Source organism: Plecotus auritus, assembly GCF_963455305.1.
Source record: "Plecotus auritus genome assembly, chromosome: X".
In the NCBI taxonomy this organism is placed as follows: Eukaryota; Metazoa; Chordata; class Mammalia; order Chiroptera; family Vespertilionidae; genus Plecotus; species Plecotus auritus.
The window spans coordinates 112,860,887-112,884,028 of NC_137784.1; the positions used below are offsets into that span (position 1 = coordinate 112,860,887).

General features: G+C 40.5%; 1 protein-coding gene across 2 annotated transcripts in view; it reads right to left on the bottom strand.

The window, feature by feature from the left end:
• Positions 1–23,142, bottom strand: part of GPC3 (glypican 3) — a 658,140-nt gene that overhangs the window by 430,182 nt on the left and 204,816 nt on the right. For both annotated transcript variants that reach the window (XM_080652923.1, XM_080652922.1), the window contains exon 2: positions 3,580–3,741. In XM_080652923.1, the coding sequence (XP_080509049.1) occupies positions 3,580–3,741 (162 nt within the window). The remainder of the gene's footprint in view (positions 1–3,579; positions 3,742–23,142) is intronic.

Here is a 23,142-nt window from a genome sequence, read left to right on the forward strand (position 1 = left end):
TGCTTACTTACTATTGGATAGAAAACTAGAAAATCAAACTTGTAAAGACTATGCATAAATTTAGAACATTAGTAGCCTCTGAACAAGGTCCCAAGGAGCTCTCAGATGAGTCAACTAAATAATCAGGAGCTCCTTGGCATTTAGGTGCACAGATATGATTTCTGCTTAACCACTATTTCACCTCTCTGATGAAGAGAGTTCAAGATATAGGATAGGCAACTTCCAGAAAAGCAAAGTGTTACTGCATTCTAAAGAGTTTATTCTCACTCAAAGTCAGTGGCACCTTGGGGAAGACTGGAATCGTCCAACATACAGAAAAAACCTAGACATACCCCAAATATTTCCTGATAGCACAAGGTTAAAAGCTATCATAAAATTCTACAAAGAAAACAGAACTCAAAGCTTGAAAGTATAGAAGTGGTGAAGATGCAATGAAAAATTCAGAATTTGGTCCCATTTTTCTTCTCAAGGACCACAAATCCTACAACTTCTTAATTTCAATTAACTTCAAGCACACTGAGAAAAAGAAAAATATTGTCACATGATGGCTTGAAAGAAGCTGTGGCATCAATGACTTTCTTCATCTGTAAAATGGAGATAATTATCATATGAACCTCTTAGGGCTTCTGGGAAAATTAAATGAGATTATTGTGTAAAAGTAAACATCATATAGTAGGCACTTAATAAATTGCCACTAGTATTATCATTATCATCATAATTATTATTAGGTAGGGGAGAAGAAATAGAAAAGAAAATCTACTTTTAGTAGAGTTTTTCAAAAAGAATTAATTAAGCAGAAACAAAAAATGACTGTGCTGCCCCATTTTACTAAGTACATCTAAGTAAATTTAGGAAACGAGGCAATGCAAAAATTGAAAATAAAGTACAACTTTCTTTAATGCTTCAATCATTATCAAAACAACATTAGCAATACAGCACTCCAACCACTGTAGCAAAGAGCCCCAGGCTCATTTATGAGGGCAAAGGCTTCCTGCAAATGAAGACATAAAATCCAAATCAAGGCAATAAGGATTGCTCGAGGAACCGTGCACATATTTGCAGAGAGCACTCACTGCTTAAATACCCTCAAGTGGAATCCTAAATAGATTGTGGATCTAGGCCAAGATCAGGATGAGCTTTCTTCAACTTCATGTGGTTGAGAGAATAGCTCACATCTAATTTCATATGCATGAAGTACTGGAGCAATTTTCTTAATAATTTGATCTACCAGCTACTTGGGGAGGAAATATATTTTAGGAAAAAAACAACTGTGCCCCCCGGCATTTATCATCTTGTAGGGGTCTCTGATTGTAGTCTTGTCTCCCCAAATGTTTGTCATACAAAGGATTCTGGGGGCAATGCCTCTACAAATATGACATAATTGTCTTGAGGTCTGGCATCAGAGTCTATCTTTTTCCTATGAAGCAGGGAAAGAGAATGAAACAAGATAAAGAACAAGTACATAGTATAGTGACAAGGAAGAAGGCAGCACAATGATTTCAGACATCATCTAGTTGTCTCTATGTTCCTTTGCTAGGATTGGCCTTCTATCTGTCTACACAATTTGAATAATTTAAGGTGATTTAAAAAATACATGTACTTGTGTGTGTGCGCGTGCGTGCGTGTGTGTGTGTGTGTGGGGGAGAGAGAGAGAGAGAGAGAGAGAGAGAGAGAGAGAGAGAGAGAGAGAGAGAGAGAGATACAACTAGTAGGTGCTGCCCCCCATTTCCACCATCTGTTTTCATGACTAATGTTCAAAAGCCATGCCACAGCAGCCATATCTGTAAATTAATCCAAACAAAATCTTGCAAGAACTCCCTTTCTCACCTAGTCTTGTGCTGTTCCAGGCCTAGAAAACAATGTGCAAAATGCAGGACTGGACACAGATGCTTACGCCCAAAGCCTTCAGATGTAGAGTCATGTCAACTACTCTGCATGCTAGAATACCATTGTGATCACTCTATCAAACCCCTCCAGGCAGGCAATAGTAGTAAGATATCTGTGGGCCTGGTTATTCTTGTAATTAAACAAATCACAAATACTACATTCTGAAAAAGCATCTTAACACCCCAAAGAGTAAGATTCAGCTCTCATCTTCAACCCAATGCTCATGTCACATCACTTCTTATCACCCCCATTTTCAGCCAGCAGATCAGCTCCAAAGCCAATCTAAGAGGTACATGAATGGTACATGTATTTTTAAAATCACCTTAAATTATTCATTCTATTGCCAAATTGTTAGTCTCAACAAACTCTTCACAAGAGTCTGACTGCTAAATAGGTTAAAAAATACTTCAAGCTGATATATTGTACTTCATATAATCAACCCAACATCCCCTGAAGTTTTGTGCCAAGAAACTGTTGTGAATGTATGATTTACTAGCTAATTTGAATAATTTTGTAAGCTAATTCTAAGAATTTCATTATAATATACAAAATAAGCTATAATCAACCCACCTTACAATTCAAAGAGGTTAATTTTAATAAAGGTACTATAACTCTAAAGATTTGGAATATCAAGTAGTCAGAATTATTATTTTTTCTATATAACCTCAATTATTTCTTTGTGGGGCAAGAAAAAGGCAGCTGATTGCATCTGCTTAAGAAAAAATAAAAGAAGGCCCCCATATCCTTAATTAATTTTCCCTCCCAGGAAGCAGCATACTGAGGTTGTTAAAAGTATAGACTTTAAAAACCAAGCTGCCTGGTTTCAAATCCTGCTTTCACCTCTTAACAGTTGTGTGACCTTGGGCAAGTTACTTAGCCATTCTGTGCCTTGGATTTTTATCCATAAAATGGGGATAATAATAATAATACTTCCATTACAGGATTATTTTGAGGACTAAATGAATTAATATATGTAAAGCACTTATAAGATTACCTAGCATATAACGCTATATACATGTTTGCTATTACCAATACTGTTACCCTTATCATTACCATCCCTAGCTGGGTCTTTGAATCAAAGGAGATACTCCCCATCCTGCCACTCCTACAAGTTAGCAAAGAGAAATGCAATTTCCTACACATCTGGCAATGCCACAACAGATTATTTTATAGTCATACACAGATATAGTAAGAACTGAAACTCACAAGAAATGAAAACCACTCACACAAATGAGAAAATGTAGAGCCATCAAACCAGTTTCCCCCTCTTAAATGGAAATGGTCCCAGTGGTCAGAAGGAGTTTGTGCATGTTTCAGAACTATCTAACTCATGCCTGGAGAAAACTAGTATTTAAGTAAACTATTTTTGTGCTTTAAGCAAGTCTTACAGGTTATTTGAAAGAAAATATCATTTACTCTTTCTAAAGGAATTTATAACCTTTTACAAACAGATAAAAAGTATTTCCGTGGACAATGATTTTTTTGCCAATACCCCCCTTTCCAAAGATTGGAATGAAACGTCTTTAAAAAACATGTTTTCCTTAAACAGAATTTTTTTTTTTACTGGGAGGTTTTTATATCAAGCATTAATGCTATAATGGTCATTTTTAACTTATACTTAGCTTTTGAAAGCCAAGTACCCACATAATGATACCTCTGAGCACCACATTTAAAATGATCGCCAGAACTCACCTTGGAAAACTGCAGCATTCTGAATAATTAAGAACTTGAGCTCCATACTTGCAGACTGAAGCAGTTGTTCCATGTTCAATCGTGCTGTTAGTTGGTATTTTTCTTCCATCTTTCTTGAGCAGCATGTTGGGCCCTTGGGGAGACATACTTGCAAATCTGATCCTAAAACAAACAAGTTTTTCATGTTTCAGTAAGCAGAATATCACATACACACACTCACACACAGAAAAGAGGCAGAGGCCAAAAAAATGCATTTCTTTTAAAGTACAGTAAAATGTTGATTATTCAAAATTAGTGTTTATCTTAACTAATCCCTTCCTCCCAATTATCCTTATGACTGATTCTATTTGAATAACCATTAGAATTAATTGCCTAGGTTTGACTTAAAAATTCTGCATAAGTTTAATTTAAAGCACCAAGTATACGCCATTGAACACCGATATTTAATGTCTGTTAAAAGATTAATCTACACCCCTACAATTTATTTTTTCTGATTATAATTTACAAATGAGAACATAACCAAGAAGTAATTTTCAAAATTCCAGTTATGATTTCCTAATGAAATGTATGTCTGGTCAACCCAATGTTGCTTTTATTGGGATAAGTGTATAAAACAGCAGTATCATACCAAAGCTTTGTTGCTATTATAATTTTAATTAAAGATTTAAGGCAAGAGTTACAGAGGAAACACCCAGAGTACAATATTAACATTCAGGCAATCACCAAATTCCTTGGGACTCCAAAATTATAGTTCTATCACAAATGCAAAACTCTTGTTCCTTTGAACTCATGAGCTATTTCACTCATACCTGCATTATGATGCAGAATGCTTTTTATTTTTGCATTTCCATAAAGATTTGCCAAATCAGAGTCTTCATCCAATGTGAGATATATATATATATATAATTGTTGACAGTATTACAAATGTCTTTCATTTTCCCAACCTTTGCCCCTCTCCACCCAGCTCCTACCCACCCCCACCCCCAGGTCTTCACCACCATATTGTCTGTGTCCATGGGCTATGCATATCCTATCTAATAAAAGAGTAATATGCAAATTGACCATCACTCCAAGACACAAGATGACTGCTCCCATGTGGTCAAAGATGGCTGCCCCCATGTGGACACAAGATGGCCACCACAAGATGGCTGGCAGGGGAGGGCAGTTGTGGGCAGTTGGGGGAGACCAGGCCAGCAAGGGAAGGCAATTGGAGGGGACCCAGGCCTACAGGGGAGGGCAGTTGGGGGGACCAGGCCTGCAGGGGAGGGCAGTTTGGGGTTACCAGGCCTGCAGGGGAGGGCAGTTACGGGTGACCGGGCCGGCAGAGCAGGGCAGTTGGGGGAGACCAGGTCAGCAGGGGAGGGCAGTTGGAGGGGAACAGGACTGCAGGGAAGGGCAACCGGGGGGACCAGGCCTGCATGGGAGAGCAGTTGGGGGGAACCAGGCCTGCAGGGGAGGGCAGTTTGGGGGGACCAGGCCAGCAGGGGAGGACAGTTGAGGGAGACCCAGGCCTGCAGGGGAGGGCAGTTTGGGGGGACCAGGCCAGCAGGGAAGGACAGTTGAGGGAGACCCAGGCCTTCAGGGGAGGGCAGTTTGGGGTTACCAGGCCTGCAGGGGAGGGCAGTTACGGGTGACTGGGCCGGCAGAGCAGGGCAGTTGAGGGAGACCAGGTCAGCAGGGGAGGGCAGTTGGAGGGGAACAGGACTGCAGGGGAGGGCAATTGGGGGGGCCAGGCCTGCATGGGAGAGCAGTTGGGGGGAACCAGGCCTGCAGGGGAGGGCAGTTGTGGGGGGACCAGGCCTGCAGGGGAGGACAGTTGGGGGGGATCCAGGCCTGCAGGGAGGGCAGTTAGGGGTGACCAGGCTGGCAGAGGAGGGCAGTTGGGGGAGACCAGGCCTGTAGGAGAGGACAGTTAGGGGTGACCAGACTGGAAGGGGAGGGCACTTAGGGGCAATCGGCTGGCCAGGGAGCAGTTAGCCATCGATCAGGCTAGCAGGGTAGTGGTTAGGGGTGATCAGGCTGGCAGGCAGAAGCGGTTAGGGGCAATCAGGCAGAGGCAGGCAAGCAGTTGGGAGCCAGCAGTCCTGGATTGTGAGAGGGATGTCCGACTGCCTCTTTAGGCCTGATCCTGGTGGGATCGGGCCTAAACGGGCGGTCGGACATCCCTCCAGGGGTCCCAGATTGGAGAGGGTGCAGGCTGGGCTGAAGGACACCACCCCCCGTGCACAAATTTCATGCACCGGGCCTCTAGTAAGTATATAAATTCTTTTACTTATCTCGCCTCGTCCTCCCACCCCCACATTGAGTGTGTTAGTTTGTTCCATGCCTCCATGCTTCAATGTGACTTTTTATAACATCCTTCACAGTTGACCAATCTCTACTTCTTAAAATACTCTCTTTCTCCCTTGTTTTAGTGAACCTCCTCCCTCCCCCCCCCCCCCCACACACACATGCACCTACTGCTATGGCCATTTTTATCTGTCTTTTCTTGCTTCCTCTTCTCCTGCCTATCACTTAAATTTTATTGACCCTCTCCTTCATTCTACATCTCCTCTCTGGAAGATCTTATCTAAACCCATACAATTGCTAAACTCCATAATCCAGCCCTCACCTCTTTTCTAAGATCCAAAATCCTACATTTTCAACTACTTTATGGGAATCTCAGATTTAGCATGCCCAAAACTGAACTCAGTATATCTCATAAACACACACACACACACACACACACACACACACACACACACACACACACACAGTTCCATCTTCTGTATACTGTTATCTCAGTTAATGATCATCATCCATCAAGTTTCCCAGTGATAGAAACCTTTGTCATTCTCAGCTCTTTACTGGTGACTCAACACACTTCTGCACCCATTGAAGTCATCAGCATATGAATAAAAACTGAAACCATGGGAGTAAATGAAAGTCATTCATCAAATATTAACTGAGCACCTATGTGCCAAGCACTGTGGCTATAGCAGTATACAAAGTCCCTCCCCTAGAGGACCTTAATTCTGGTAGACAACAAACTATGGTGATAAGTACTACAGAAAAAATAAAACTAAGTAAGGAAGGGAAAACCAATTGTGATAATTTACATATACGGATATATGAAACGGAATTGTACTCAGCCATGAAAAGGAATAAAGTATTGATACATGTTACCACATGGATGAATTTCAAAAATATTACACTAAGTGAAAGAAGCCAAATTTTTTTAAATTACATACTCTATGATTCCATTATATAAATATCTAGAAAACGAAAATTAATCTATAGTGACAGCAGTTAAGTGATTGTTAGGAGGTGGAGGACAGGGAGGGGTGGGAGTGAGGAAACTCTGGAGAATGATGGATATATTCATTATTTTGATTGCGGTGATCGGTTTATGGCTATATACATATATCAAATTTATCCAATTATACACTTAAAATGTGTGCAATTTATTGAACCAATTATACCTCAATGAAGCTGTTAATTTTTTTTGGAATCATTTATTTTTTTTTAATTTCTTTATTGATTAAGGTATTACATATATATCCTTATTCCCCCATTACCCCCCACTCCCCATTTATGCCCCCACCCCCCTGTTGTCTGTGTCCATTGATTAGGCTTATATGCATGCATATAAGTCCTTTGGTTGATCTCTCTCCTTTAGCCCCACCGTCCCCTACCTTCCCTGAGGTTTGACATTCGGATTGATGTTTCTCTGTCCCTGGATCTGTTTTTGTTCATCAGTTTATGTTGTTCATTATATTCCACAAATGAGTGAGATCGTGTGATATTTATCTTTCTCTGCCTGGCTTATTTCACTTAGCATAATGCTCTCCATCTCCATCCATGTTGTTGCAAATGGTAAGAACTCGGTCTTTTTTACTGAAGCGTAGTATTCCATTGTGTAGATGTACCACAGTTTTTTAATCCACTCATCTACTGATGGACACTTAGGCTGTTTCCAAATCTTAGCTATGGTGAATTGTGCTGCTATGAACATAGGGGTGCATATATCCTCTCTGATTCGTGTTTCTAGTTTCTTGGGATATATTCCTAGAATTGGGATCACTGGGTCAACTGGGAGTTCCATTTTCAGTTTTTTGAGGAAACTCCATACTGTTCTCCACAGTGGCTGCACCAGTCTGCATTCCCACCAGCAGTGCACGAGGGTTCCTTTTTTTCTCCGCATCCTCGCCAGCACTTATCATTTGTTGATTTGTTGATGATAGCCATTCTCACAGGTGTGAGATGGTACCGCATTGTTGATTTGCATCTCTCTGATGATTAGTGACTTTGAGCAGGTTTTCATATGTCTCTTGGCCTTCCTTCTGTCTTCTTTTGAAAAGTGTCTATTGAGATCAGTTGCCCATTTTTTGATTGGGTTATCTTCTTTTTGTTAAGTTGTATGAGTTCCCTGTAAATTTTGGAGATTAAACCCTATCGTTGATATCATTGGCAAATATGTTCTCCCATGCAGTGGGCTTTCTTGTTGTTTTATTGATGGTTTCCTTTGTTGTGCAAAAGCTTTTTATTTTGATGTAGTCCCATTTGTTGATTTTCTCTTTAGTTTCCATTGCCCTAGGAGCAGTATCAGTGAAGAAATTGCTTTGGCATATGTCTGAGATTTTGCTGCCTGTGGATTCCTCTAGTATTTTTATGGTTTCCCATCTTATGTTTAAGTCCTTTATCCATTTTTAATTTATTTTTGTGTATGGTATAAGTTGGTGGTCTAATTTCATTTTTTTGCATGTATCTGTCCAATTTTCCCAACACCATTTATTGAAGAGACTGTCTTGACTCCATTGTATGTTCATGCCTCCTTTGTCAAATATTAATTGAGCATAGTGGCTTGGGTCGATTTCTGGGTTCTCTATTCTATTCCATTGATCTATTTGTTGTTCATTTTTTAATGTTTAAAAAATAAAGAAAGGAATATAGGGAATGTGGTGGTTGTGGAGGTGATTCTATTTATATAGAGTAGTCAGGGAAGGCTTCTTTTTTTCTTTATTGATTAAGGTATTACATGTGACTCCTTCCCCCCCCCATTCCCCCCTCCAGCACATGTCCTCATGCCCCTTGTGTCTGTGTCCCTTAGTTATGTTTCTATGCATACATATAAGTCCTTTGATTGATCTCTACCCCCTCCACCCACCCTCCCATGCCTTCCCTCTGAGGACTGACAGTCTGTTAGATTCTTCTCTGTCTCTGGATATATTTTTGTTCATCACTTTATGTTGTTCTTTATATTCCACAATTGAGGTCATGTGATATTTATCTTTCTCCGACTTATTTCGCTTAGCATAATGCTATCCAGGTCCATTCATGCTGTTGCAAATGGTAGCAGTTCCTTCTTTTTTTACAGCACTGTAGTATTCCAATGTGTAGATGTACCACTGTTTTTAAATCCACTCATCTACTGATGGGCACTTAAGCTGTTTCCAGATCTTAGCTATTGTAGATTGTGATGCTATGAACATAGGGGTGCATATATACTTTCTGATTGGTGTTTCTGATTTCTTGGGATATATTCCTAGTAGTGGGATCACTGGGTCAAATGGAAGTTCCATTTTTAATTTTTGAGGAAACTCCATAGCATTCTCCACAGTAGCTGCACCAGTCTGCATTCCCACCAGCAGTGCAGGAGGGTTTCTTTTTCTCCGCATCCTTGCCAACACTTGTCGTTTGTTTATTTGTTGATGATAACCATTCTGACAGGTGTGAGATGGTACCGCATTGTTGTTTTGATTTGCATCTCTTGGATGATTAGTGACTTTGAGCATGTTTTCATATGTCTCTTGGCCTTCCTTATGTCCTCTTTCAAAAAGTGACTAGGTCCTTTGCCCATTTTTCATTCGATTGTTTATCTCCCTTTTGTTAAGTTGTATGAGTTCCCTACAAATTTTGGAGATTAAACACTTATCGGAGATAACAATGGCAAATATGTTCTTGAATGCAGTGAGCTTTCTTGGTGTTTTGTTGATGGTTTATTTTGCTGTGCAGAAGATTTTTATTTTGATGTAGTCCCATGTATTTCTTTTCTCCTTAGTTTCCATTGCCCTAGGAGCTGTATCAGTAAAGGTATTGCTATGACATATTTCTGATATTTTGCTGCCTGTGGATTCCTCTAAGATTTTTATGGTTTCCCATCTTACATTTAAGTGCTTTATCCATTTTGAGTTTATTTTTGTGTACGGTGTAAATGGGTGTTCTAGTTTCATTTTTTTGCATGTATCTGTCCAATTTTCCCAGAACCATTTATTAAATAGACTGTCTTGTCTCCATTGTTTGCTCTTGCCTCCTTTGTCAATTATTGATTGAGCATATTGGCTTGGGTCAATTTCTGGGTTCTCTCTTCTGTTCCATTGGTCAATATGTCTGTTCTTGTGCCAGTAACAGGCAGTTTTGAGGACCGTAGCTTTGTAATATAGTTTGATATCTGGTATTGTGATCCTCCAACTTTGTTCTTCTTTCTTGGGATTGCTGTGGCTATTCGGGATCTTTTTTTATTCCAGATGAATTTTTGGAGAGTTTGTTCTGGGTCTTTGAAATATGCTGTTGGTATTTTAATGGGGATTGCATTGAATCTATAAATTGCTTTGGGTAGTATGGACATTTAAATGATGTTGATTCTACTAATCCATGAACACAGTATATTCTTCCATTTGTTTACATCTTCCTCTATCTCTTTTTTCAACATCCTGTAGTTTTCCGAGTACAGGTCTCATACCTCATTAGTTAAGTTTATTCCTAGGTATTTTATTTCTTGTTGTTGCAATGGTAAATGGGACTTTTTTTTATTCTCTCTTTCTGTAAGTTCACTATCTATCTATATAAAAGTGCCAGCCCTGATCAGGATGTTGGAGGTGGATTGGGGGCAGGGCCAGTTGGCCAACCACCCACAACCCTTCCACATGCCGGCCCCACCCTTAATCGACCCCCAACACCCCAATCAGGGGCAGGGCCGGCCAGCCAACTGCCTGCGGCCCCTCCCCACTACCGCAGGCCTGGCCCGATTTGCCCCCATCGGGGCAGGCCAGCCAGACCCCACCTGTGCATGAATTCGTGCACCAGCCCTCTAATGGTATATAAAAATGCCATAGATTTCTGGGTGTTAATTTTGTGTCCTGCTACATTGACTAATTCATTTATTAAATCTAATAATTTTTATGGAGTCTTTAAGGTTTTCTATGTACAGTATCATGTCATCTGTGAATAATGACAGTTTTACTACTTCTTTTCCAATTTGAATACCTTTTATTTCTTCTTGTCTAATAACTATGGCTAGCACTTCCAGTACTATGTTGAACAGGAGTGGTGAAAGTGGGCATCCCTGTCTTGTTCTTGTTCTTAGGGGAAATGGTTTTAGTTTTTGCCCATTAAGTATGATGTTGGCTGTGGGTTTGTCATATATGGCTTTTATTATGTTGAGGTATGATCCCTCTATTCCCACTATGTTAAAGGTTTTTATCAAGAAAGGGTGTTGGACTTTATCATATGCTTTTTCTGCATTGATTGATTTGACTATGTGGTTTTTATCTCTCAATTTTTTATGTGATATATCACATTTATTGATTTGGGGATATTGTGCCATCCTTGCATCCCACTTGGTCATGGTGTATGATCTTTCTAATATAATACTGGATCCGATTTGCTAGAATTTTGTTGAGGATTTTGGTATCTATGTTCATGAGGGATATTGGCCTGTGATTCTCTTTCTTTGTGTTGTCTTTATCTGGTTTTGGGATTTGGGTGATGCTGGCTTCATAGAAAGAGCTTGGAGGTATGCCTTCCTCTTGAACTTTTTGGAATAGTCTGAGGAGGATAGGTTTTAGTTCTTCTTTGAATGTTTGGTAAAACTCCCCTGTGAAGCCATCTGGCCCCAGGCTTTTGTTTGCTGGAAGTTTTTTTTATTATTATTACTGCTTCAATTTCCTCTGTAGTTATTGGCCTATTGAGATTTTTTTATTATTCCTGATTGAATTTTGGAATAAAGTTGTTCATAGTATTTTTTCATAATCGTTGTTACTTCACCTCTTTCATTTCTGATTTTGTTTATTTGGGTCCTCTCTCTTTGTTTCTTGGTGAGCCTGACTAGAGGTTCATCAATCTTGTTTATCTTTTCAAAGAACCAGCTCTTGGTTTCATTGATCTTTCGTATTGTTGGTTTGTTTGTTTTTTTGTCTCTATGTCATTTATTTTTGCTCTGAACTTTATTATCTCCTTCCTTCTGCTCACTCTGGGCTTTTCTTGTTGCTCTCTTTCTAAATCTTTAGGTTGTAGAGGTATATAATTTATTACCAGTGGTTTTGTTTTTGTTTTTTTGGTTTTTTTGGTTTTTTTTTGTGTGTTTTTTTAAGGTAGGCCTGTAATGCTATGGACTTTCCTCTCAGGACTGCTTTCACTGTGTCCCATAGATTTTGATTGTTTTGTTTTCATTGTCATTTGTTTCCAGGATGTTTTTAATTTCTTCTTTGATATCTTTGGTAACCCAATCACTGTTTAGTAGCATGCTAGTTAGCCTCCAAGTGTTTGAATTTTTTTTATTGTTTTTATTGTAGTCGATTTCTAATATTATGCCATTGTGGTCTGAGAAGTTGCTTGATATGATTTCAATCTTCTTGAATCTCCAGAGACTTTGCCTATGACCCAATATGTGGTCTATCTTTGAAAATGTCCCATGTGCATTTGAGAAGAATGTGTATTTTGTAGCTTTGGAGTGAAATGTCCTGAAGATGTCAATTAAGTCCATCTAATCTGGTGAGTCATTGAGGATTGCTGTGGGGTTTTTTGCTAATTTTTTTGTCTAGAGGATTTATCCAGTGATGTCAGTGGGGTATTAAAGTACCCTACTATGATTGTATTGCTTTCAATCTCTCCCTTGATATCTCCCAGAAGATTTTTTTTGTTTTGTTTTGTTTTTATGTATTTGGGTGCTCCTGCATTGGATGCATATAAGGAAGGCTTCTTTCATAAGGCAATATTTGAGGATAGATGAGGGAAGCAAGGGAGAGTCCCATAATTTTATATCCTCCACCAATACTAGCAAATATTGGGGCTCAATGAATATTAAGTCCAATATCCTTCCTCTTTTAAAACTCCTGATTTATTCAAACTCTTCCTTCAATAAGCATTTGTTGAGTTTCTTCTGTTCTGGCCATGAAAATATGCATCTCAGACCTCCTACTGTGGGGAATGTAATTGACTAATGGTCCCAGCTGCTGCACTCTGAATTTATCATCATGTTGTGCCCAGGCCACAATCACTATGGCAAACATGCTAAGTCCTATGAGACTCAGAACTTTGCTGACAGGGATTTTGGTTTTACAACTCCCAGTTGACCTAAACAAATTTTTCTTAAAACTGTACTGCAGTCTAAGGTTCTTCCTATTCAACCCTCCTTCTTTCCCTCTCTCCTCCACAGGGGTCAGACCTACACCACAGTCAGATGGCTCTTGCAGCATCCTTCAGCTCTCCGCTCATTTTCCTTCACAAGGGTTTTCCCCAATAAATCTCTTGCACATCAAGTGCCACATTGGTATTTGCTTCTCAGAGGACCCATCTAATATCTTCTATGTCCAAGCATTGTGCTACATGGTAGAGGTGCAACTTTGAACAAGAGAGACATGACCTTCCTATATAATTTTATTAACTAATGTCACCCCAATAAATCCAATAAAAATAAAGACAAAAAAGAGAGACATGGCCCTTACCCCCAAAAGCTCGCTGCCTAAAGGGATTAACAGAGATAAATACGTAGTGCATAGTAAATGAGTGCAATAAAGCAACAGTTAGCTAGGATTACAAAATATGTATTGGGAAAATAAGAAGGATTCCCCCAAAGGAAGGTCCTTAAAATAAGGTTCCATAATGAATATCAAAACTTATGGAAATAAGGCTGGAAAGCATTTTTAGACATTTTAGAGAGCTTTTCAACAACTGAGGTTTTAAATAAGGGGTGGAGAGGAGACTAGTTAGCCCTAAATTACCAGAAAATTTGTTTTTTTACTACATCTTATTTCCCTGGGAATTCCAGTTAAGTCTGGCCTTAATGAATCTGTCCAAGTTTCAAGTTTTGCCTCACTTGACATCACTGTTGGGAGACTAGAGTATTGACGCCAAGCATTCCACTTCTCCCTCCTCATGGGAGCTACTGACAAATGTAGTAAAGGAGAGCACAGATAATACATATCCCAAAACCTAATCAAGCACTGCAATTTATAGTACTGGATGGGAAAGTAATATTTAACATGTCAAAATATAATTTGGGGTCTGGAGACAGAGTTCAGATTTATTTCCTAGAAATGTCAATCTCACATACAAGTCTTAAACTGATTTTAAATATGGTCTAAGCTTAAAAGCTTTATGATTATCTTCAGAAACAGAGGGGCAACAATTAGTTCTAGCTCACTGTGTTCTTTCTACATGAGGTTACAAAATGTAATGCTATTCTAGGAATAGGAACTGATTCAGCTTATGGGACCAAGAAAGGAAGGAGTCCCCTTAGGGAAGAGTGGCTAATCTAGATTTAAGCAAGTTCATTTGTAACACACATGTATATAGCCGATATTTTGCATATACCAACTTCCTAGCCAGGTTTTATTTATTTTATTGGTAAACTGATACAGTATGTGTGTGAAAGATATGTATTTGAATATGTTCATAAAATTAAATATTATAGATAAACTCCTTTGTGTTTTTAAATTTCCACTGGTGATGACTTCTAGCTTTCAGAAGTGGTAGGATTAGTTGGCAAGGTGACTGTTCATACTGTTCCTACTCCCACCAGCTCTAGTGGGAGTTATAAAATAATAGGGCTCAGATCTGTTTTCTGTGAAGTACTATGAGTTTCTTAGATCTTAGAAGGAAACAAATTTCTGCTCAGTGTACCTACAGAAGCCCAGGAATGACTCTTTGAATGATCATGAAACCAGTTCGGTTGCCTTTGATATGATAATTCATAAGGTAACTTAGAGCTTGATTATGTGTCTCTTCTCTGAGATGGTCAAGTCTCATTATTGCATAAACTCCCACAACTGCAAGAATTTATTTAGCCAAAAATCTTTAAGGAATAAAACCTCAAATGAGAACTTTTGGGGAAACATGTCAGATGTCATGAAGAAAGATATATGTTATATCCAAATATAAGAAATGTATATATGGCAATATTTGTCCTCCCTCCCAGTTATCACTGCCTAGTTAACTAGTTAATCAATAAACCAGTACAATTTATCTGTGGGCTAAGAATTAGCTATAGATTTGACGAAATAAAATGTCTATAAACTGATAAGAAATCAGGATTTCCAAACTGGGAAGGAGAGAAATATATGCCAAAGGGAAAAACATTTTAAATTCAGTTTGTATATCTCATAGACCAGCTTGAAATAAGTCCCAGTATAAGACAGCATAGGGACCAATGTGGGACTGGAGAGCTAGACATGCCTAAATGAAATTATGACAATGAAATATGACCATTTCAATGCATGAACATGTACATGAAAGAAAAAGAGAAAGAACACACAAAATAGAAAGAAATAGAAAAATAATTTAGGGAGGAATCCTCATCAACAAAACAAAGAATTACTCTGGGAACTGAATCCCAAGTGGGATGAATAAAAAGTAAAACCAGCCCTAGCTGGTTTGGCTCAATGGATAGAGCGTCAGCCTGTGGACTGAAGGGTCCCAGGTTCGATTCCGGCCAAGGGCACATGCCTGGGTTGCAGGCTCAATCCCCAGTGTGGGGCGTGCAGGAGGCAGCCAATCAATGATTCTCTCTCATCATAGATGTTTCTCTCTCTCCCTCTCCCTTCCTCTCTAAAATCAATCCTATCTAATAAAAGAGTAATATGCAAATTAACCATCACGCCGCTACACCCACAAGCCATGCCCACCAGCCAATCAGCCAATCAGGAGTGAGTATGCAAATTAACCCAACCAAGATGGCTGCGGGCACAGAGAGAGCAGGAGGCTTGGGTTTCCCTGGCAATGGAGGAAGCCAAGCTTTCCACACACCCTGGCGGGCCCAGGCCTCCACTCAAGGCTACAAAGTTTCAATTATAGAAGATAAATAAATCCCAACAAAAATGGTGGCAGCCAAGGAGCTGGAGAGAGCAGGAGGCTTGAGTTGCCCCCGGCGATGGAGGAAGCCAAGCTCCCACAGCCCTGGCCTGCCTTGGCCTCTGCTACAAAGTTTCAATTATAGAAGATAAATAAATCCCAACAAAAATGGCTGCAGCCACAGAGCAAGCAGGAGGCTTGGCTCTGCTCAAGGCTTTCAATTATAGAAGATAAATAAATCCCAGATACCAGGGCCTCCACTTGGGTCACCGGGGGGTGTGGCTGGCCTGCAAACCACCAAAGGCCCCTCGCCCAGGCCACCCCATGCCCCAAGGGAACCCCCACCCTGATCCAGGACACCCTTCAGGGTAAACCAGCTGGCCCCCACCCGTGCACCAGGCCTCTATCCTCCTATCTAATAAAAGAGTAATATGCAAATTGACCATCACTCCAACACACAAGATGGCTGCCCCCATGTGGTCAAAGATGACTGCCCCATGTGGACACAAGATGGCTGCCACAAGATGGCCAGCAGGGGAGGGCAGTTGGGAGGGAACAGGCCTACAAGGGAGGGCAGTTGTGGGTGATCAGGCCAGCAGGGGAGGGAAGTTGGGAGGGACCAGGCCTGCAAGGGAGGGCAGTTGGGGTGATCAAGCCTGCAGGGGAGGGCAGTTAGGGGTGACCAGGACAGCAGAGGAGAGAAGTTGGGGGCGACCGGGCCTGCAGGGAAGGGCAGTTGGGGGGGACCCAGGCCTGCAGAGGAGAGCAGTTGGGTGGGACCAGGCCTGCAGGGGAGGGCAGTTAGGGGTGACCAGGCCTGCAGGGGAGGGCAGTTAAGCATGACCAGGCCTGTAGGGGAGGGCAGTTAGGGGCAAACAGGCTGGCAGGGGAGCAGTTAGGCATCAATCAGGCTGGCAGGGGAGTGGTTAGGGGGTGATCAGGCTGGCAGGCAGAAGTGGTTAGGGGGGCAGGCAGGGAAGCAGTTGGGAGCCAGCAGTCCTGGATTGTGAGAGGGATGTCCGACTGCCCGTTTAGGCTCTACCGGGATCGGGCCTAAACGGGCAGTCGGACATCCCTCGAGGGGTCCCAGATTGGAGAGGGTGCAGGCTGGACTGAGGGACACCTCCCGCCCCCACCGCCGTGAATGAATTTCGTGCACCAGGCCTCTAGTAAAACATATTTTTTAAAAAAGTAAAACCAAGAGCAAATGACTAGAGGGGTACACCAAGAACTGGTACATACTTGTGTTCATAAAAGCAGAAAGGTCACTTCAAGAAAAAGATACAACCTGTAAAAGACACAGTAAAGATCAAAGCATTCTTTTAGTATGTCAGGAATAAAAGAAGGTTAAAGGAAAATAGTTCTTTTATTAGAAGGAAAGGAAAAGGAATGCTGGACTACACTCATCAAATTCTTTTTGTAAAAATGAAATTCAGCTGGAAAATGGGAATAGAGACCAGCAATATAGCCTGGGATGAAGATAAGGTGAAGACTTAGCAACTGACTATTCAAATGAGCCAGAAACGTTCAACTCTTTCAGGCTTAATAACTTGCATTCCCAGATGCTAAAAAAATAAAATAAAAATTAACTGAAGTCATTACAGGGCTGCTAGTTTCCATTTATTTTGGAGGATTAAAAAGTACCTTCATAGCCCTAACCGGTTTGGCTCAGAGGATAGAGCGTCGGCCTGCGGACTCAAGGGTCCCAGGTTCGATTCCGGCCAAGGGCATGTACCTTGGTTGCAGGCACATACCCAGAGGGGAGTGTGCAGAAGGCAGCTGATCGATGTTTCTCTCTCATCGATGTTTCTGACTCTCTATCCTTCTCCCTTCCTCTCTGTAAAAAATCAATAAAATATATTAAAAAAAAAAAAGTACCTTCATAGCCCTGGCTGGTTTGGCTCAGTGGATAGAGTGTCAGCCTGTGGACCGAGGGGTCCCGGGTTTGATTCCCGTCAAGGGCACATGCCTGGGTTGCCAGCTCGGTCCAACATGCAGGAGGCAGCCAATCAATGAATCCCTCTCATCATTGATGTTTCTATCTCTTCCTCTCCCTTCCTCTCTTAAATCAATAAAATATATATTTTTAAAAAAGTACCTTCATATTATAATCTCCTCTCCTAGTACCTGAAGAACAGAGAATGACTCCCATCTCCTTTGGGATGCTGATCCCATTCAGCCTTGTACAGATAATGTTGAATTAATGAGCACTGCAGACTGAGAACACTAGTAAAGATCTTTGGTCTGTCTGATCTAAAAAGAGGGAGTGGAGACAGATGACCCTGAAAATTTTACATCCATATGCTTAACTTTGATCTTGAAAAAAAATGTTAAAATACCACAAAAAAAATCAATTTCCAAACATCTTGAAAATATACAAATAGATGTTTCACTTGAAGGAACTATGAAGTAATTCATTTCTAATTATTCTGAGACAATGTCTTGCTTGCACATTGGGTCCAGTTCTGGATCTTACAACTGAAAAGGGATATTGTAGTTATGGAAGCTTTCCTATGGGGGATTATGCCCACATGTATCCAAGCTGAGCACCTTACCAGTGCCTCTCCTCTCAGAGGCTAAACCACAGGTGGTCCACAGAAGGCTCCCTGCTGATGTGTTCTCTTGTGTCAAGGGATCTCTTAGGTTTGGTTACTTGTCTTCTTGACCTCCATCACAAATCCTTTCCTTTGGGCCCAGTTTTTGCTCTATTTTGGTTCCATTCAAAGACTTGACATTTCATACTGCTCTTGATTTCCTTTGGCCACCTCCCCTAGGACTGAGACTTCAGTTCTTTAACTATGTAGTCATAGGCTCATGATCAATTGGTGACCTAATTCCATGCGTGAGCCCTGTCCTTAATTGGAAGAGGTTAGTAAACAATGTGTATGGGGTTTTTTATGTCTGTTCTATTGAATTTTACTCTAAATCAATATTAATGGTCTCAGCACCATGGTAGGCACTAGTGGACAAGAAAGAGCAAAAACACTCATGGCCCCTCTTACCAAGTTGCTTATAATTTAGTCCTTACCCCACCATTCAATAGCTGTGTAAGCATGGGTAGGTTATTTAACTGCTACAGGGCTTTTTGTCCTTATCTATAAAATGAAGTTATCAATAGCTCTTACTTTACAGAGTTATTGGAAGGATTGAGTGAGATTATGTGTGCAAAGCTCTTAGTCTTCTCAGTATAAGGTAAATATTTAATACATGTTAAGTAAAATTAAAATAAATTCACGCTAAAAATACCAGACTTTCACACAAAAACAGCTAGAGAACAGTAAATGTTGGTCTATGGTTAGGTTACAAAACATGCAGTATATTTTCTGAGGTAATAAAAATAGTCCATATTTTAGTTGGGGTAGTGGTTACATGGGTATATATATTTGCCAAAGCTCATGAAATTCTTCACTCAAAATGGGTGCATCTTTTTATTTGTAAACTAGAGGCCCGATGCACGAAATTCGTGCAAGGGCCTTGGCCCCCACCGCCGCTGCAGCTGCCTCTGCCTCAGACCCTGCCCACTGCCATGGCTGGGGGTCTCTGCTGCCTCTGCTGCGGCCCCCGCCCACGGCAGCTTTGACTGGTCTAATTAGCATATAGTGCTTTTATTATTATAGATTATATCTCAATAAAGTTGATTTTGTAAATATGTAATATGGATAACACTTGCTAGATAAGGGAATGCCCACTAGAAGCTCTAGGGGTCATAGAAGACTTCCAGGGGAAAATGGGGCTTGAGCTAGACAGTAAAGGATTGGAAGGATTTGGAGAGACCAATGGGTGAAATGTGTTTGGCACCAGTAGAGTAGTGGGACAAGACTAACCTGCCTGGTGAGAAGCTTCAATCTAGGGTGTAGCTAGCTTATCAGTTAAGACAGGACAGAATTTGAAGGGCCTTGAATGCAGACAGATGCCTGTGGGTTTGACACCATAGGCTATAAAGGACCACTGTTGGTTCTCAAGCAGAGAGGCATAATATGATGAAGAGTGCTGTTTAGGAAGATTAGTCTTACTGCCTGAAATTGGGAAATGGACTAAATAACCTCTCAAGGTCACTTCCAGCCCTTGGATTCTCTAAGTACCTTTATTATGCTCTATATGTTGGCTATCTTACTAGACTGCAATTTTAGCAAATGACTATAAATTGTCAAAAATCACATTAAAAACACATTAAAGAACAAAAATATTCATGTACATCTTGATCCTTATACTTTCCTAAGAGCAGATAGAACATACTCAAACGGCAACAAAAGAGAATGAATCGTCAGAGCTCAGTAAAAATGAAAATTTAATTTTTCCATATATATATATATATATATATATATGTGTGTGTGTGTGTGTGTGTGTGTGTGTGTGTGTGTGTGTGTAAAATGATTTGACACATTTCATTGCCAAGATCTGCTTTATGAATGGCAGATTATTTTATTTTTTTGCTAACAAAGGTACATTGTGCTAAAAATAATAATGTAATATTGTCATTAAAATAATATTAAGCTAATAAATAAATGACATCCAAAACTGGTTGCTTCATAACTTATAGGGAAAATAATAGATGCCCATTAAAATTATCCAAAGGAGTAAGTGCATATTGCACTATTAATTAACCAAGAAAAAAAATAAAATACTTTTTTAATCTTTATTGTTGAAAGTATTACATATGTCCCCCTTTTGCCCCCATTGACCCCCCTTTTAGCCCGCCCTGGCCCTCCACCCCAGGCCTTCACCACCCAATTGTCTGTATCCATGGGTTATGCACATATGCATACAAGTTATTTGGTTAATCTCTTCCCACCCCAGCCTTCTCTCTGAGGGTCGAGAGTCTTTTCCATGCTTCTATGTCTCTAGATCTATTTTGTTCGTCTGTTTATTTAAATACTTTTTATAAATGGAGGACAAGTCAATTTGCTATCCAAAAATATTAGCTAATTTCCTTAGCATATAATGGTGCTATTAGAATGGTGCCTTTTCCCCTAATTAATCATTATCTAAATCAAATCTTACACTCTCATTAATTTCTTGCAAATCAAGATAGGAATGCAGATGAAAAAAATGACTGCATTTGAAACTGGTGGGGAAAGTGATGATTGCTGGTAAAAGAAATTATCCTAGGGAGAGCAGCTTAAAGTTACCCTTCTGTTATTTAGCCTGAAAGAAAATGACCTTGCAGAGGACGCACCTGGGTATCACAAGCTCAGACTTTTATATATATAATTGATTTCAGAGAGAAAGGGAGAGATAGAAACATCAATGATGAGAGAGAATCACTGATCAGCTGCTCCTGCAGGCCCTACACTGAGAATCAAGCCCGCAACCAGGGCATGTACCCTGACAGGGAATCAAACCGTGATCTCCTGGTTCATAGGTCAATGCTCAACCACTGAGCCAGCCGGGCACAAGCTTAGACTTTAAATCAAAGATCAGGCTTAGGGCTACTACAGACTCTACTTTTTACATTTTAACCTATGTAAAAGGTAGGCCAAAATGTGTCTGCCACACTGTAGTACTGGGAGTTTAAAGCAACCCTAGAGATAAGCCATTCTCTAAACCTGAAAATTAAAGAATGAATTACCTTTACCTCTACTGCCAGCTATCAGTTAACTAAATATCACTTCATACCTTGTAAAAGTTGAATCCCTAGATCACTACCTTCTCCCACTAAGAGGTTTTTTCTGGACTACATTCCCAACCAGCAGCAGTCAACATGTGCTCTGGGAATACAAATTTTATTACATTCATCCTAACAACATGGTGAAGAATTCATTTATCCAACATTTACTGACTGCCTACTTTGTGCCAGGGACTATACCCAACCTAAGGAATACATTAATGAACAAGACAGAGTCCCTGCCCTGGAGATCACAGACTGGTCCAGTAAATGGGCTCCCAAACTAATTAAAAACTAGAAACCTGTACATAATTCTGGACACCTTACTTGCCCTCATCCCCTATAACCAAATGTCACTAATCCCACTGGTTCTTTTTAAATGTCCCTTCATTTTTCCCCTTCTCTCCATTTTGCCTTATCACTTCATCTCTTTTCACTTGGACAACAAGAATAGCCTCCAAAATGGCCTTCATGCCTCTACATTCTTCCATGCAAGTCAAGAAGAGATATTTCTAAAGCATATATTTGATCACATCATTCTCCTTCTTTAAAAACATCTAAGAAAATGGAGCAAGGGCACAGGGGTACATAAATGCGTGGCATACTCAGGCACTGCCAAGGAATATGGTATGGATAAAGGGATAAATCAGTGGTCGGCAAACTGCGGCTCGCGAGCCACCGCGGTTTGCCGCTCTGTTGACTAATGAGTTTGCCGACCACTGGGATAGGGGCTTAATCACAAGGAACAATAACAGCCTGTAATTATTGGAATCGAGAGTCTAGGTCAGTGGTTGGCAAACTCATTAGTCAACAGAGTGGCAAACCGTGGCTCGCGAGCCGCAGTTTGCCAACCACTGGGATAAATGAACTGGAGGAGAGTAAAGGGAAACTATGTGAGCCCTGCTACAAGAAAATTTTAGCCCTAACTGGTTTGGCTCAGTAGATAGAGCGTCAGCCTGTGGACTGAGGGGTCCCAGGTTCAATTCCGGTCAAGGGCATGTACCTTGGTTGCGGGCATATCCCCAGTGGGGGGTGTGCAGGAGGCAGCTGATCAATGTTTCTCTCTCATCGATGTTTCTAACTCTCTCTCTCTCCCTCTCCCTTCCTCTCTGTAAAAAATCATAAAATACATATTTTTTTAAAAAGATGATTTTTAGTTTTTGTTGGCTATTTTTTGTCTGTATGTTGTACATTTTCCAGCTTTATTGGTGTATAATTGACTCCTAGTTATCTTTGGATTGGATTATCACAGGAGAGAGTGTTCATGGGAGCAGAAAAATATGTACTCCACAGGTTTTCTGTCCTTGGAATTCCCATAGCATTCTGCATCCTTTATAAAGACACTTCTCACACACTCTAACTTGTACCATAGTTATTTGCATGCCTTATCTCCACCAGATTTAAGTTCCTTGATGGAAAGACCCTTGACTGACTCATCTTTGTATCTCAAGAGGCCAGCTGAGGTTTGGGCTTGATGTGCTCCCTTCTCACTTGTAATCAATGCCAGAATTTTAAGAGAGTTCAATTTGAAAAGAACTAGGTCATATTAATTGATACTACTAGACCAACTTTTAGAAAAACAGTATTCTATTCCAGGGAACAATATTCTATTCCCTTCCCCTTCTCCTTTCCCTTCCCTTCCCTTTCCTTCCCTTCCCTTCCCTTCCCTTCCCTTCCCTTCCTCTCTCTCTCTCTCTCTCTCTCTCTCTCTCTCTCTCTCTCTCTCTCTCACACACACACACACACACTTACATACACATGCAATCTATTTAGATGGGGGAAACCCCTAAAAAACAAAATTGGGTTGAAGAATAATGCCAGCTACACTGGAGTCAGGAAAAAAAAATTTCATTTAGAATTCTGCCAGAGGGATTAAACTAAGGCAATTTTTCTATCCCCCCTAGTCACTC